At 40.3% G+C, this 14,860-nt stretch overlaps 1 protein-coding gene across 1 annotated transcript; it reads right to left on the reverse strand.

Moving 5' to 3' along the window:
• Positions 1 to 5: 5 nt before the first annotated feature.
• On the reverse strand, positions 6 to 14,599 carry LOC139324329 (vomeronasal type-2 receptor 26-like). Its single transcript, XM_070954050.1, has 6 exons — positions 14,514 to 14,599; positions 11,429 to 11,720; positions 8,836 to 9,699; positions 3,998 to 4,225; positions 3,671 to 3,797; positions 6 to 907 (listed from the first exon to the last, which is right to left on the reverse strand). Exons 1-6 carry the CDS (start codon positions 14,597 to 14,599, stop codon positions 6 to 8), a joined length of 2,499 nt encoding a protein of 832 aa, XP_070810151.1.
• Between the last annotated feature and the right edge of the window lie 261 nt (positions 14,600 to 14,860).

Raw genomic sequence — 14,860 nt, forward strand, 5'->3', positions numbered from 1 at the left:
CTAATTTAATTATTTCGTTTGATTAGTTGGTGTCTGCTATTAAGCTCTGGCCTGAACACGATGATGAAACATTTGGGGAAAAAGATACATCCCAATAACCCAGCACTGGAAGACAAGATGGAGAAGATCTCCACAGCCACCATGGCTTTTCCTTTGGTGCTCAGATAGGTTGGAACAAAGGAGATCCACACACTGGAGAAGACCAACATGCTGAAAGTGATGAACTTGGCTTCATTAAAGGTGTCAGGTAAATTACGGGCAAGGAAAGCCACAATGAAGCTGGCAATAGCCAAGAAGCCCAGATAGCCCAGGACACAATAGAACATGAAGATGGAGCCTTCATGACATTGCAAAATCATGGTTTCTGTAAGGGAATTCATGTCTAACTCAGGGAATGGAGGAGATGTTGCCAGCCACAGAATGCAAAGACCTGCTTGAAGAAAAGAACAAGAAAGGACAATGGAAAGAGCCAATCTTTTCCCCACCCATTTTCTCATTGAAGAACCTGGCTTAGTAGCCATGAAAGCGACAACCACGGTAATAGTTTTAGCTAACACACAAGAAACAGCAGCTGAGAAGATGGTGCCGAATGCTGGTTGCCGGAGAAGGCAGATTATTTTCCCTGGTTGACTAAGGAATAACAAGGAAGAGAGAAAGCAGAGCAGAAGGGCAATGAGTAATGTGTAAGTGAGGTCCCGATTGTTGGCCTTGACGATGGGGGTATCTCTACGCTTAAGGAAAATTCCGAGCACACTGGTTGTCATGAGGGAGAAGAAAACAGCAGCTGAGGCCAGACTGATCCCTAAAGGTTCTTCAAAGGACAGGAAACTCATTGTTTTGTTAAGGCATCGATCTTGATCCTTGCTTGGATACTGATCTTCAGGACATTTGAAACAATCTTCTGTATCTGGATAAAGGAAAAAAAGAAAACTCACCAATTTCCTACTTACCACTTTTTAATAAATATTTTATGGTACTGTTTGAAGACTGATTATTCATTTTATGATCTTTTCCCTGTGCAGCTATATTCCAAGGCTATTCCAAAGTATTCACCAACTATATCAAAAATCAATTATTTACTCAAGTGTGATATGAAAATATATGAAGTTATAAAAATTCATTGAAATGAATAATTTAAATTTAAATGGTGCAGAATTTAGTTTCTGTTATTGATATTATAATTTCATATTTGTCAAGCTATACAGAGTTTTTAGGGTTGTGTAGTCTAGAAATGTGTTTGTTTGTTTATTTAATTAATTAGTTAATACACAGTGATCTATAGATAATATTGATTGTTGTGTTATTTTTCATTTAATTTTACAAGGAACATGTCAGCAGTTCAAATGCTTTCTTAAATGTACTTGTTTGCATTTCCACACAATTTTTTTATTATTATTTTTTATTTTTTTTATTTATTTGATTTGTATACCGCCCTACTCCCGAAGGACTCAGGGCGGTGAACAGCCAAGCAATAAGATACATAAATACAAAAATTTAAAAAACCAGTTAAAATCGAATTAAATCATTTTTTGGCCCAGACAAATTAAAACACCCCAATAATTTAAGAACAGATTTAAAATTTATATATTAAAAGAGGGAGGAGATTAGGCCAAGCCTGCTTGATGGAATAAAAGAGTCTTCACAGCGCGGCGGAAGGTGCGCAGATCCGGGATCCTCCGTATCTCTGGGGGGAGCTCATTCCAGACGGTAGGTGCCCCCACAGAGAAGGCTCTCCCCCTAGGGGTCGCCAGCCGGCATTGTTTGGCTGACGGCACCCGGAGGAGTCCCTCTCTATGAGAGCGTACTGGCCGGTGGGAGGCTATTGGTGGTAGTAGGCGGTCCCGTAAATAACCAGGTCCTAAGCCATGGAGCGCTTTAAAGGTGGTAACCAAAACCTTGAAGAGCACCCGGAAGACCACCGGGAGCCAGTGCAGCTCGCGCAGGAGAGGTGTCACATGGGAGCGCCATGACGCTCCCATTACCACCCGCGCGGCCGCACTCTGCGCCAGCTGGAGCCTCCGGGTGCTCCTCAAGGGGAGCCCCATGTAGAGAGCATTACAATAGTCCAGGCGGGAGGTGACGAGGGCATGAGTGACTGTGCGTAACGAGTCCCGATCCAGAAAGGGACGCAACTGGCGAATCAGGCGAACCTGATAGAAAATCCTCCTGGTCACGGCCGTCAAGTGCTCTTCTAAAGACAGCCGTGAATCCAGGAGGACGCCCAAGTTGCGAGCCCTCTCCGTGGGGGCCAGTGATTTGCCCCCAATAGTCAGAGATGGCGTCAACTGACTATATCGGGACGTCGGAAACCACAGCCACTCGGTCTTGGATGGGTTGAGCCTGAGCCTGTTCCTCCCCATCCAGATCTGTACGGCCTCCAGGCACCGGGACATCACTTCAAGGGCATCGTTGGGGTGATCCGGGGTGGAGATGTACAGCTGGGTATTGTCAGCGTACTGATGGTACTCCACCCCGAAACCACGGATGATCTTTTGTCCATAATTTTGTCCATAATTGTTGTGGCTTGTACATGGCCTGTGCAGCTAGTAGCTGAATCAGACAGCGAGGAGGCTGGTGTGGTGCTGTGCCAGCAGCCTGTGAAGCTGGCACTTGAGTCGGACTGTGAGATCTGTCCTTTCTTTTAATATCCCAGTTTGTATTTTACTGAAATCTGGAGGAAGTGTTTGAAACATCCATGATTTCACACGGTGCTCTCAAGATTTTGAAAGCTACTACGATATTTAGTAGTATTTGGGGAATACCACTAAATAAGATTAACCTTATTTAGCAGAACTTCCTGCACCACAGAATCACCTCCATAATACTGATGAAACCATTTTGTAGACGGTGTCATAAAATATGGAATATCTTATCATATCATATCGTATCGTATCGTATCGTATCGTATCATATCGTATCATATCGTATCATATCATATCATATCATTTATAGGTGCTGGTTATCACCTATAAAGCCCTACATGGCTTAGGTCTGGGGCACCTAACTGACTATTTGCGGCCAGCGACAGCTCCCCATCGCCCGGTGTGTTCCCACAGGGAGGGCCTTCTTGGAGTGCCGTCGGCCAGGCAGTGCCGACTGGCGACTCCTAGAGAATGGGCTTTCTCTGCGGGTGCACCCACTTTATGGAATCAACTCCCCTGGAGCTCCGGGTGGCCCCTGACCTGCACTCCTTCCACCGTGACCTTAAGACATGGTTATTTCGCCAGGCTGGATGGGACTGAAGGAGTTTTTAAGGGGAATTTTAATAATTTTAACATTTAAATTTTGATTCTTGCTTGTAAAAACTTATTCCTGTGAGCCGCCCTGAGTCCTTGTCGGAGAGAGGGCAGCATACAAGCTTAATTAATAAATAATTAATAAATAAATAAATAATATAAAACTATTATAAAACAATATAACAGTTTTATCATGTTGGATATTGTACTTTTCCATTCAATTTTAAAACAATTAAGTTGATAATTTTCAATTTTCTCCCCCTTGATGTTCATTAGATTGTTGTCTAATGCTTTGGATGACCATCTTATACCTCCCAAAAATTAATCATGTTAGAAAACATCAATTTTAAGAAGAAATAAATTTCTTGTAACATTTGATGAAACAATTCCTTTACTGTTCAATGTTCTCAAATTGTTGCAGTTTCATAACTGACCTATCTTGCTTGAAATCTTCCCTGGTCGACATGGAACACAATCATAGCAGCAGAAGCTTTTCTCTTCAGATTTTCTCTTCCAAGATCCAGGGCGACAGCGTTCATTGCACAGAGAAACTGGAAGAACCTGCTCATAACATGAAAAAGTTTGCACAGGGAATTGCCAACTTATTCAGCTCCTTCATCAGCTGAAAATACAGTCAACTAGTCATCCTATAAAGAGAATCATGACCAGCAGAGATCAGTTGGAGACATTTTAACTGAAATCTGTTCCGTTATTTAAAGAAGTTGAAAAAAAAAATACTCTACATTTGTGTAGTTCCATACCCGATTGAAACCTTTGTGCCATTCTATCAGATTTTCATTAATGATCAATTCATTTCCATGAGATGCATCAGGATCTAGCTTTCCAACTTTCACACTCCGAATAGACTTGTTTGGAAAAACAATCACATTGATGAGGTCAAATCCACCTGCAGCTTCCCTCTTCTCATTAAAAGACACTCCTTCTCCTGCAGAGTTGTTGAAAGAAATGTCTTGAAGAAAAGGGTGGAGCTATTTGAACGAGAAAGAGAAAGCAATGAAGTTGAATTCCCAATGACAAGAAAAATCAACACATTAGAAGTTCCATGTTTTGGATCCCAAAATCGTTATTTAGTTTCATTGGACAAAATGGCAATACAAAACAAATACTGTAGATGGCAAAGAATTTCATAATTCCAGTTTTCCTTAACAGAGCAAGAAGTCAACCTACAAAGTCAACCTACAAGGTCGACCAGGTTAAAGCAATAGACCTAATTTACATAAACTTCTGCAAAGCTTTTGATTCAGTGGTACACAACAAACTACTGTTAAAACTAAGCTCTTACAGTATTTCAGGATCCCTTCACAAGTGGATAGCCGTGTTCCTGTCAAATAGGCAAAATGTAGTCAAAATAGGGAATGCCCTATCAAACCCGGCACCAGTTAACAGCGATGTCCCACAAGGCAGCATTTTAGGACCCACACTCTTTCTGCTTTACATAAATGACCTTTGTGATCATATTATAAGGAGCTCTGTCCTCTTCGCTGATGACATAAAACTATTAAACACCACCAACAATACTGCTGCCTACATTCAAGCTAGATGGAAGGAAGATCAAAAAACTGGCTTTGTGCAAAATGAGGAGAATTTGGTAAAACAAATTAGAGATCAAAAACAAATGCATATAAAAAGGTTGTATAATGTTTTATTGGAAATAGATTCTGAGACGGAATTGGTTAAAGACTGTATGATTAAATGGGCACAAAATTTTCAAGAGCCAGTAATGATGGAGACTTGGGAAAAGATTTGGATTAGAAATGTGAAATTTACACAAGCACAAAATTTAAGAGAAAATTTTTATAAAATGTTTTATAGATGGCATTTAGATCCTAAAAAATTATCATGTATGTATTCTAATGTGCAAGCTAAATGTTGGAGATGTGACTCTGATGATGCAACTTATTATCATATATGGTGGACTTGTAGAAAAATCAAAGCATTTTGGATAAAGATTTGGTGGGTGATGCAGAATATTCTTAAAAAGAGACTGAAATTTACTCCACAGTTGTTCTTACTGGGTATAACTACGGACTGTACAGTTGCAGAGACTAAATTGATTTTGAACTTGATAACAGCAGCAAGATTGTTGGTAGCACAACACTGGAAGAAGGACTTTTTGCCTACTATTGATGACTGGATATTGAAAGTAACTAATTTAGCTGAAATGGCTAAAATTTCAGCATATCTGAAGGATCACACACAAGAAAGGTACATACAGGACTGGAGAAGATGGATTGATTATATACAAAATAAGTATCAGACCAAAAAATATCAAATAGCTTATGAATGATTTCTTTTATTTGTATAAGTGTTATATAAGTGATATTAGAAGTATTATGTTTAAGAAATAGGATTTTATATATGGGGGGTTAAGAAATTTTTTTTTAGGGATGTTAGTTTAATGATTGGTTATGCAATTTAGTTTATTGTTAAAGGTCAATAGAAATACCTTGTGTTCTGCTCTGGGAAGTCGGGGAGGGGGGTTGGGAGGGGGGGTTGTGGGGAAATTGTGTTTGTTTTAAAACTTTTTCAATATAAAAAAAAAATACTGCTGCCTACAAAGAGACCTTGACTATGGGTCTGAATGGTCGTGCAATTGGCAACTCCAAATCTCAACTAACAAATGCTTTGTCTTACACATTGGCAACAAAAATCAGAACACCAAATACAGGCTGGTGGTTACAAGCTCACTTTTTAAGGACCTAGGAGTAATCATCTCAAATGATCTAAGCCCCAGAGCTCACCGTAACAGCATTGCCAAAAAGGCAATAAGAGTTGTTAAGATAATTTTGCGAAGCTTCTTCTCCGGTAATATTGTACCAATAACTAGGGCATGCAAAACCTTTGCCAGACCAATTCTTGAATACAGCTCATTTCCCTGAAATCTACACGGTATATCGGACATTAATACAATTGAGCAAGTCCAGAGGTATTTCACGAGAAGAGTATTCCATTCCTCTACATACAATAGAATACTTTATGCCACCAGGCTCGAAATTTTGAGCCTGGACAACCTGGAACTATAGCACCTATAGAATTTAATCAGATCAGAGAAGTTCAATAAATGTTTTTATCATAGGTCTTTGAACAATAGATTGTGCCTGGAATTAAAGCTTAGCTCATTTTGTGAGCTAAATTATTTTGAAATAAGTTCTTCATTTAAAAGGGGGAAAAAAACACAGAACTATTGTATACGCAGTTTTCCACAACAGAGCAAAAAGTCAACCTATCAGTGAATAATATATAGAGAATTGTGTGATACAATCTTTGTTGAGAAGAAACTTTTAATCTATTTGGAGCAGATAAGGTCCATAATTGTTTTTATCATACAGTAGTGGCCAATTGTGTAAACCTTTTGGGAAAAGTGTATTTTTGAGGTTTAATGGCTAATAACACCACTTTTTTTGGAGTTTCAAGATAATCCTACTCCACTGCTGGAATGACCTGGGAATAGTCCAGACCTTCACTCAATTGAAAATCTATGGAGCCGACTGAAGAAACTTGTTAGTCAGAAGCGACCCAGCAATAAAACCCAGTTAATAGAAGCAATCATTCAAACTTGGTTTCACATTATAACAGCTGCAGAACTAAAAGACTTGGTTCACTTCATGGGAAGACATTGTATGGCCGTAATTCATGCTAAAGGTTACTCAACTAAGTATTAACTGACTTATTTATTTATTTATTTATTTATTTATTTATTTAATTAATTAATTAATTAATTAATTAATTAATTTGTATACCACCCTGCTCCAACATGACTCAGTGCGGTGAACAGCCATGGTAAAAACATAACATATAAAATTTAAAAGCAATTTAAAAAAAAATAAATAATTTTGGCCATCAATTTAAAATAACCCAGTTAAAACCAATTATAAATTTAAAACCCCAAGGATGGGGTCAAGCCAGCCCGGCTAGATGAAATAGATGTGTTTTCAGGGCCCGACGAAAAGTCTGGAGGTCTGGTATCTCTGGGGGTAGGTTGTTCCAGAGGGAAGGTGCCAGCAGAGAGAAGGCTCTCCCCCGGGGGTCACCAGCCAACATTGTCTGGCCGACGGCACCCTGAGGAAGCCCTCTCTGTGCGAGTGAACTGGCCTGTGGGAGGCTATTGGCAGCAGAAGGCGGTCTTGTAGATACCCTGGCCCTAAGCCATGGAGCGCTTTGAAGGTAGTCACCAACACCTTGAATCGCACCCGAAAGACCACAGGAAGCCAGTGCAGCTCACGCAGGAGAGGTGTCACATGGGAGCACCCCGTCGCTCCCATAATCCCCTGCGCAGCCGCATTCTGGACCAACTGGATCCTCTGGGTGCACCCCAAGGGGAGCCCCATGTAGAGAGCATTGCAGTAGTCCAGGAGGGAAGTGACGAGTGCCTGAGTGACCATGCATAGGGAGTCCCGATCTAGAAAGGGACGCAACTGGCGTATCAGGCGGACCTGATAAAAAGCCCCCCTGGCTACGGCTGTCATATGCTCTTCTAAAGACAGCCGTGTGTCCAGGAGGACACCCAAGTTGCGAGTCTTTTCCATGGGGGCCAATGATTTGCCCCCAATAATCAGCGATGGCACCAGCTGGCTATATCGGGATGCCACTTCGTCTTGGAAGGGTTGAGTCGGAACCTGTTTCTCTCCATCCAGGCCCGCACAGCCTCCAGGCACCGGGACATCACTTCAAGGGCATCGTTGAGGTGGCCTGGGCTGGAGATGTACAGCTGAGTGTCATCAGCATACTGATGGAACTCCACCCCAAAGCCACAGATGATCTCACCCAGCGGCTTTACATAAATGTTGAACAGAAGGGGCGAGAGGACCGACCCTTGCGGCACCCCACAAACAAGGTGCCTCGGGGTCGACAGCTGCTCCCCTGCCAACACAGATTGCGACCGGTCAGAGAGGTAGGAGGAGAACCCCTCCAACCGGTGCAACATGGTCGATGGTATCAAAAGCTGCTGAGAGATCTAACAGGACCAGGATAGAGGACCATCCCCTATCCCGAGCCCTCCAAAGATCATCCACCAACGTGACCAATGCCGTTTCCGAGCTGTACCCAGGCCTGAAGCCAGACTGGAGCAGATCTAGATCGACAGCTTCATCCAGGTACTGTGGAAGCTGTCGCGCCACCACACTCTCAACAACCTTCGCAATAAAATGAAGCTTGGAGACTGGACGATAGTTAGCTAAAACAGCTGGATCCAGAGAGGGCTTCTTGACTTCTTGAATTATGACGATAATTTTTTTATATCTCATTTTTTTTCTACATGTTTCAATTTTCTTCTTTATACTGTAACTGCTATTCAAATAGCAAATCCTTCATAAAAGTTATTGCATTACATTCTTGAGTAAATGATCTTCCCATTTATATATAAAATTATGGTACTACTGCAAAAAAAAAAAAAAGTGTTATTAGCTAGTTTTAGAGAATAAACTTTTCCCAAAAAGTTTCCACAATTTTGGCCACTACTGTAACTCTTTGAACAATAGATTGTGCCTGGAATTAAAGATTAGCTGATTTTCTGAGCTAAATTATTTTGAAATAAGTTCTTCATTGAAAAAAAAAAAACCCTTTGCTGGAGATATGTTACCTTAAAAGGCTGTAGTTCTGGAGATTCAGCAATTTTATCTGCCAAGATTTTTTTCAGATTGGATCCCTTGGATAGCATGCTATGCAGAGCATGAGCTACAGCATAAACCCCATTATAAATGCTATAGCTGTGACCTGTCATCTGCAATTGAAATATAGATTCGGGAAGATTCCCCAGTTCTTCATTCCCAGTGCATTTTTGTCTGTCCACTGATGACAATTCTGAATTAGGAAGGAAACAGTTGAATGCTTCCTCCCAAAAATGGCCTCGAAATCCATCTCCATGAGTTGAATGTGGCTTTATGGACTGAAGAAATCCCTCAAATTCCAGATTTTCACTGGAATGGATTTGAAAGGCAATGGCCCCATCATAAAACTGGAGATTCCATTCCCTCTGAGATCCTGGGAGCATGAAATCAATTTGGCTGGTGCTGATCCACACCTTGCTTGAAAATGCATTTCCGTTATTTGCAGCTTCCCACAGAGATTTGAGAGCTGTGAGCCATTCAAGTGCAAAAGATTCTCCATAGATGATATATGTATTTGTTTTAACGTCTGTGAAATGTGTAAAAAAATGAAACATGATATCACTTATTATGCCCAAGTCATCCAAACGCAATAATTTTGGAAATCTTTGTATGAAAGCTAAGCAGATTCCCTGCTGGAAAAACAAGGACTCCAATTTCTGCAAAAAATGTTCTCCACTCTCAGTGTCTGCAGGAAAGAGCCCAATCCATTTCCATCCAAAACGCTGAAGCAGTCGGATAATCCCTACATATTGGGGAACTTCATTTGGGGCCATAAAGTAAAGTGAAGATGATTGACTGCTATCAATTTCCGCCAGGGGAAATGATCCATATGTGAGCTAAAAGAAAACATCAAGACGTGGTACATGGTTTTTTGTTTTGGTCATGCATTTTTATGGATCTCTTCAGAAATTGGTTTGACAGATTAGAATTGACACCTGATCCATAATTTCTCAAATTTGGAGAATATGGTTAAATTCCTGGGCATTGATGTTTTTTTCAGCACATATGTTAAAATATCATCTCATTAACCAAGAAGGGTCTAAGCCTGTTATGGCAAACCTACGGCACAGTGCCATAGGTTTCACAAAGAGCCTTCTCTGTGGGCATACACACCATCACCAGCTGCTCTTCTGGTTTCCAATGTGCATATGTGCGCCAAGCCAGCTGGTCTTCACGGGCCCTGGAAAATGGCCTGAAAGTGGGCCAAAAAGGGGCCAAAAAACAGTCATGCGTGTGCCAGCCAGCTGATCTTTGGGTTTCCGGTGCTCCAATGCGTGTGGCCATCACGTATGTGCGTGCCAGAAACCCGAAGTCTAGCTGGCTGACATGCCTGTGTTTTGGCCGTTTCTCGGGTTGCTTTCAGGCCATTTTCCAGCTGGGCACTGGCCAGCTGGTCTTTGGATTTTCGCCACTCCAGCGTGCACACATGCAAATGCATGCATGCACATTCTAATTTGGGCACTCGGTGCCATAAAGGTTCACCATCACTGGTATAGGCCAACACACCATGGCTAACTCATCTCAGGAAAAGATTCTTATAGAAGAAATGTTGGAATAGAATCATTAAAGAAAGGGTGAAAAAAGGAGGGACAAAATGAAATGTGAACGAGAAAAGTTAAAATATTTTTAAAAATTATTTAAAACAATTAAATTGAATTTTTGAATTGTCCTCTGGCGACTTGTCCTCCTGTGAGTTGGCCATAATGAATTGTTCCATTCTGCGCTAAGAAATCTTTTTAGAATAGAATAGAATAATAGAGTTGGAAGGGACCTTGGAGATCTGTCTGTCCAACCCCCTGCTTAGGCAGGAAACCCTACACCACTTCATGATGTCAATATCTACATGGTGTAGGTATCAAGATGTTGGATAAATGGTTATCTAACATCTTCTTAAAAACTTCCAGTGTTGGAGCATTCACAACTTCTGGAGGCAACTTATTCCACTGATTAATTGTTCTAACAATTAAATTGGGAAATTTCTCCTTAGTTCTAAATTGCTTCTCTCCTTCATTAGTTTCCACCCATTGCTTCTTGTCCTACCCTCAGATGCTTTAGAGAATAGCTTGACTCCCTCTTCTTTGTGGCAGCCCATGAGATATTGGAAGACTGCTATCATGTCTTCCCTAGTCCTTCTTTTCATTAAACTAGACATACCCAGTTCCTGCAACTGTTCTTCATGTTTTATCTCTTCTCTGCACTCTTTCTAGAGTCTCCACATCTTTTTTACATCGTGGCGACCAAAACTGAATGCAATATTCCAAGTGTGACCTTACCAAAGCTTTATAAAGTGCTATTAACACTTTTAACATTATCTTAATTCTATCCCTCTGTTTATGCAGCCTAGAACTGTGTTGGCTTTTTTGGCAGCTGCTGCACACTGCTTTTTAAATGGTTTTCTTAATGGTTTTTAAATGGTTTTAAGTGATTTAACAATCACTTGTTACACCTTAGATGACATTTATGAGAAAGAAGACTTAAGGATGCTCTTGGGTACGTTTAATCAATTGATTAATTCTTTAAATCAGTTAACAGAAACAAGATAAATCCCCTGACCCCTGGACCCACCTGGGGGATTTTGTAGAGCTCTAGAATTTCTGCCATATGGGATGAAGTATCTGATCCAAGTCCACCAATGATGGCCAGGAGAATTTTCTGAAGTCCACATTTGTAGTTGGGGAGAAATCTATCGGATTTGAAAAGTAAGTCCAGAGTGGTCCGGTAGGTCATTTTAGGATTGGTGTAGCTGTCATAGATGTGGAATCCAAGGGTAGCATTGGGCAAGATTTGTGGGTTCGCATTGATCTCCTTGACAGCAAAGGCCAAGGAAAGGACATGCTGGTAGAATTTTGTGATCACACTGCAAATAAAGAAAGTCTTTTGTGAACAGTATTGAGAGGAATATTCATTCATTCATTCATACATACATACATACATTCATACATACATTTATTTAAATTTATCACATTTATTGGCTGCTCATCTTATCATGGGCTAACTCTGCCTTGAACTCTCTAAATATATTTGTATGCTATATTTCAAATAATGTCAGACTGAAATTAGATACTTGTTCCATTTTTGATTCATTTGTTCATTTGTTCCATTTTCACTTTTTCACCAAAAAAAGTTTTTTTTTTCATTGTATGAATCTTCACCCATCATTTCCTAAGTGTTTTGCTATTCTGTAACAATCCATAATCTCACCCCTTCTTCCCCTTCCAAGTATTATGATATTTTAGTGGAAGAACAAGCTTTCACATTTCGTATGGAGTGAAAAGTGTTTAGAAAATTCATGAAAGAGATGAGTTAATGGGTCAACCAATGGGTCAATAGTCCCCAGGAGCAGGACAAGGAGCAATGGATGGCAAGTAATCACGGAGAGCTCCAACCTAGAACTAAGGAGGAATTTCTTAATTCAGTGGAACACAGAGAACACTGCAATACACAGCATGATTTCTGAAGCTGGCTTGGGAAAGAACAGGAATCTGAGAGGGAGACCAACAGCTGAGAATGCAATGTGAAATTCTCCAGAATCCTTGAGAAAATTATTCTTCAGTGGGTGCCTTAGTTGCGAATGAAAAATCCCAGTTTCTGTCTATGCTACAAAAGAAAGTTTAACATTTCTTTTTCTGCTATCATGATCTTTAATTTAACTAAAGTTGATCTATTATTTATGACAGGAAATTTTTATCATGATTTACATTACACCTGGGAAGTTACTCCTCAAATATTGAAGGCAATGATGAATTAGATTAAGTATTAATAATTATTTCTAATCAGGTGGAGTAGAAAATAATCTGCCTTTTTTCATTGCTTCAAGCACTGTTATACTTTAAGAAAAAAAATCAAATTTCAGATAAGAATTTTGGAGCACCGAGTTTAATGCAAATTTGCTTTTTAAATTTCCTCAGTTATAATCTTTTCAGTTATGAAGAGCACCTAGGTAAATTTTTAATGGGCTAACTCTTCCTTGAACTCTCGAAATATATTTGTCTACATTTTATCTTTCAAATAAACTTATCTATATTGGATGTTAATGGTCCTTCTTATGGATATATTTCTCTTCCTGGAAAAAATAAATTAATTCTATTCTTTTATTTCACAATAAGGGGACCATATATTTTAAAGTATTTCTTCATCTTATTAAATCCCCTTTCTTAGGGATTTGGAATTTACCCATCATGTTTAGCCTACATAACATTTTATTTAAAATAAAACTGATGGGAAAGAAAAGTCTTATTTAACCTACAGTCAGAAACTCTCAGAAACTGAAACATTTACTCAGTCAGATAAAGCTTTCATCTGCTTTCTTTATGGACCTTTTTTCATAGAGATATGAATAAGTGAGAAAAAAAATAATCAAGGAATCATTACATGAAGAAAAGAGTGGATTTTGCTTACTCTGAAAGTTTATAGAGTTCCTTAGATGGATGTTCATCAAACAAATGTTCACTGAACGTATAGAGGATATGTGAAGCCATCCCTCCAATGACGAGATCACCTGGTTGGTACCATTCATGTGGAATTGGGATAGGATCAGCTTTTGGGCAGTTGAGTGCATTCACTTTGATCACTGGGAACATCAGAATGAATAACACATCAGCAGCCAAAACATCTTCCCAAAGAGGTCTCCAAAATATCAAGCCACACCAATGGATCTGACCTAGCATCCTGGATCTTCCCAACACAGGTCCAGAGACCAAAGCATCAATCTAAATTTTTCATTTTGATGGAGATACAGACACGTGCTTGAATAATGACTAAGATTTCTACAACTCAGATTTGAAATAGGTCTGATCAAAGAAAGAATGGATGCTGGAGAAATTGAACCCAATAGCCCTTTGGGACTCTTCCCTCCACCCCAAGCTGTCCATTGAACCAGGATTAGTTTATAACTCCTTTCAAACTTGCTTTCTACTTTTCACTGCTTTCTAGAAAATCTCTGGAGCTTTGAGCAAATAAACACACGATAGTAATTTGGACCAATTCCAGGAAGAGTTAATTATCTATTAAAATATTTCCCCCTAGCTGGCCTTAGAAAACCTACCTACTTGTTAATTGTCAATTTGACAAAGTGTTCCCCCACTTTCTGAAATAAAAATAATTTTAAAAATCAGCTGATTTTTTTTTTTACAATAATATACATACATGGACACAGAAAGAAAGAAAGATGATGTATTGGATTTAACTATTTTAATTCAGAATATAGGATTCAGGGACAGGTGCTTACAGAGAACAGGGTATCAAAAAAGGAGAATATGTGTAGCTCAGGGTGGAAATGAGGGATCCTTGGTGCTCTCTGAGTTTTGCTGTTTTCTGGCATATGTTTCATTACCCAATCTACATCATGAGTCCTAGCAGGATCCTTACTAGGCAATCTGTAGATGACGCTGATGACATATGTAGGATCTCTTCCCAGAGGGATGGGGACGAGGTGTGTCTATATTTCTGTAAAGTTATAGGACTGCACACACCAATGGACAGAACCAGATATTCTGTTCCTCAGATAGGCGGGTGTGAGTCCCTCCTTCTGAAATGGGACCCTGGAGTTCAGTTGGGTCTGTTGGTTACGTACCTACCTCCCAGCTGTGTAGCCTCAGCCCTGCCCGCACTGCTAGATGTCCTGGCTGAATTGGCGGTTGAACTCCCCTACCTTCTGTTTGTGGGAGATTTCAATTTGCCATCAGCCAGGGAGACATCTGAGTCAGTCCGGGAGTTCATGGCCTCCATGATGGCCATGGATCTAACTCAGGTTGTACAGGGCCCAACTCATAAGGGAGGACACACACTCGACCTAGTTTTTCTCTCTGGACAGTGGATAAATGATCGTGATAGGGGAAACTCATCAACTTATCCCCTGTCATGGTCCGATCATTCCCTCCTCAGGCTGGACTTTCTGTCATCCCCCGCTGCTGGGAGGCGGACCCAGTGTATACCAGCATCTCTTGCTCTAGTGGCCCTGTCACTACTGATGGGAGGGGAGATCCTTACTCCCTCAGA

The sequence above is a fragment of the Pituophis catenifer genome, unplaced genomic scaffold (assembly GCF_029215685.1).
Source record: "Pituophis catenifer annectens isolate HBS135680 unplaced genomic scaffold, rPitCat1.0.hap2 SCAF_15, whole genome shotgun sequence".
NCBI classification, from domain to species: domain Eukaryota; kingdom Metazoa; phylum Chordata; class Lepidosauria; order Squamata; family Colubridae; genus Pituophis; species Pituophis catenifer.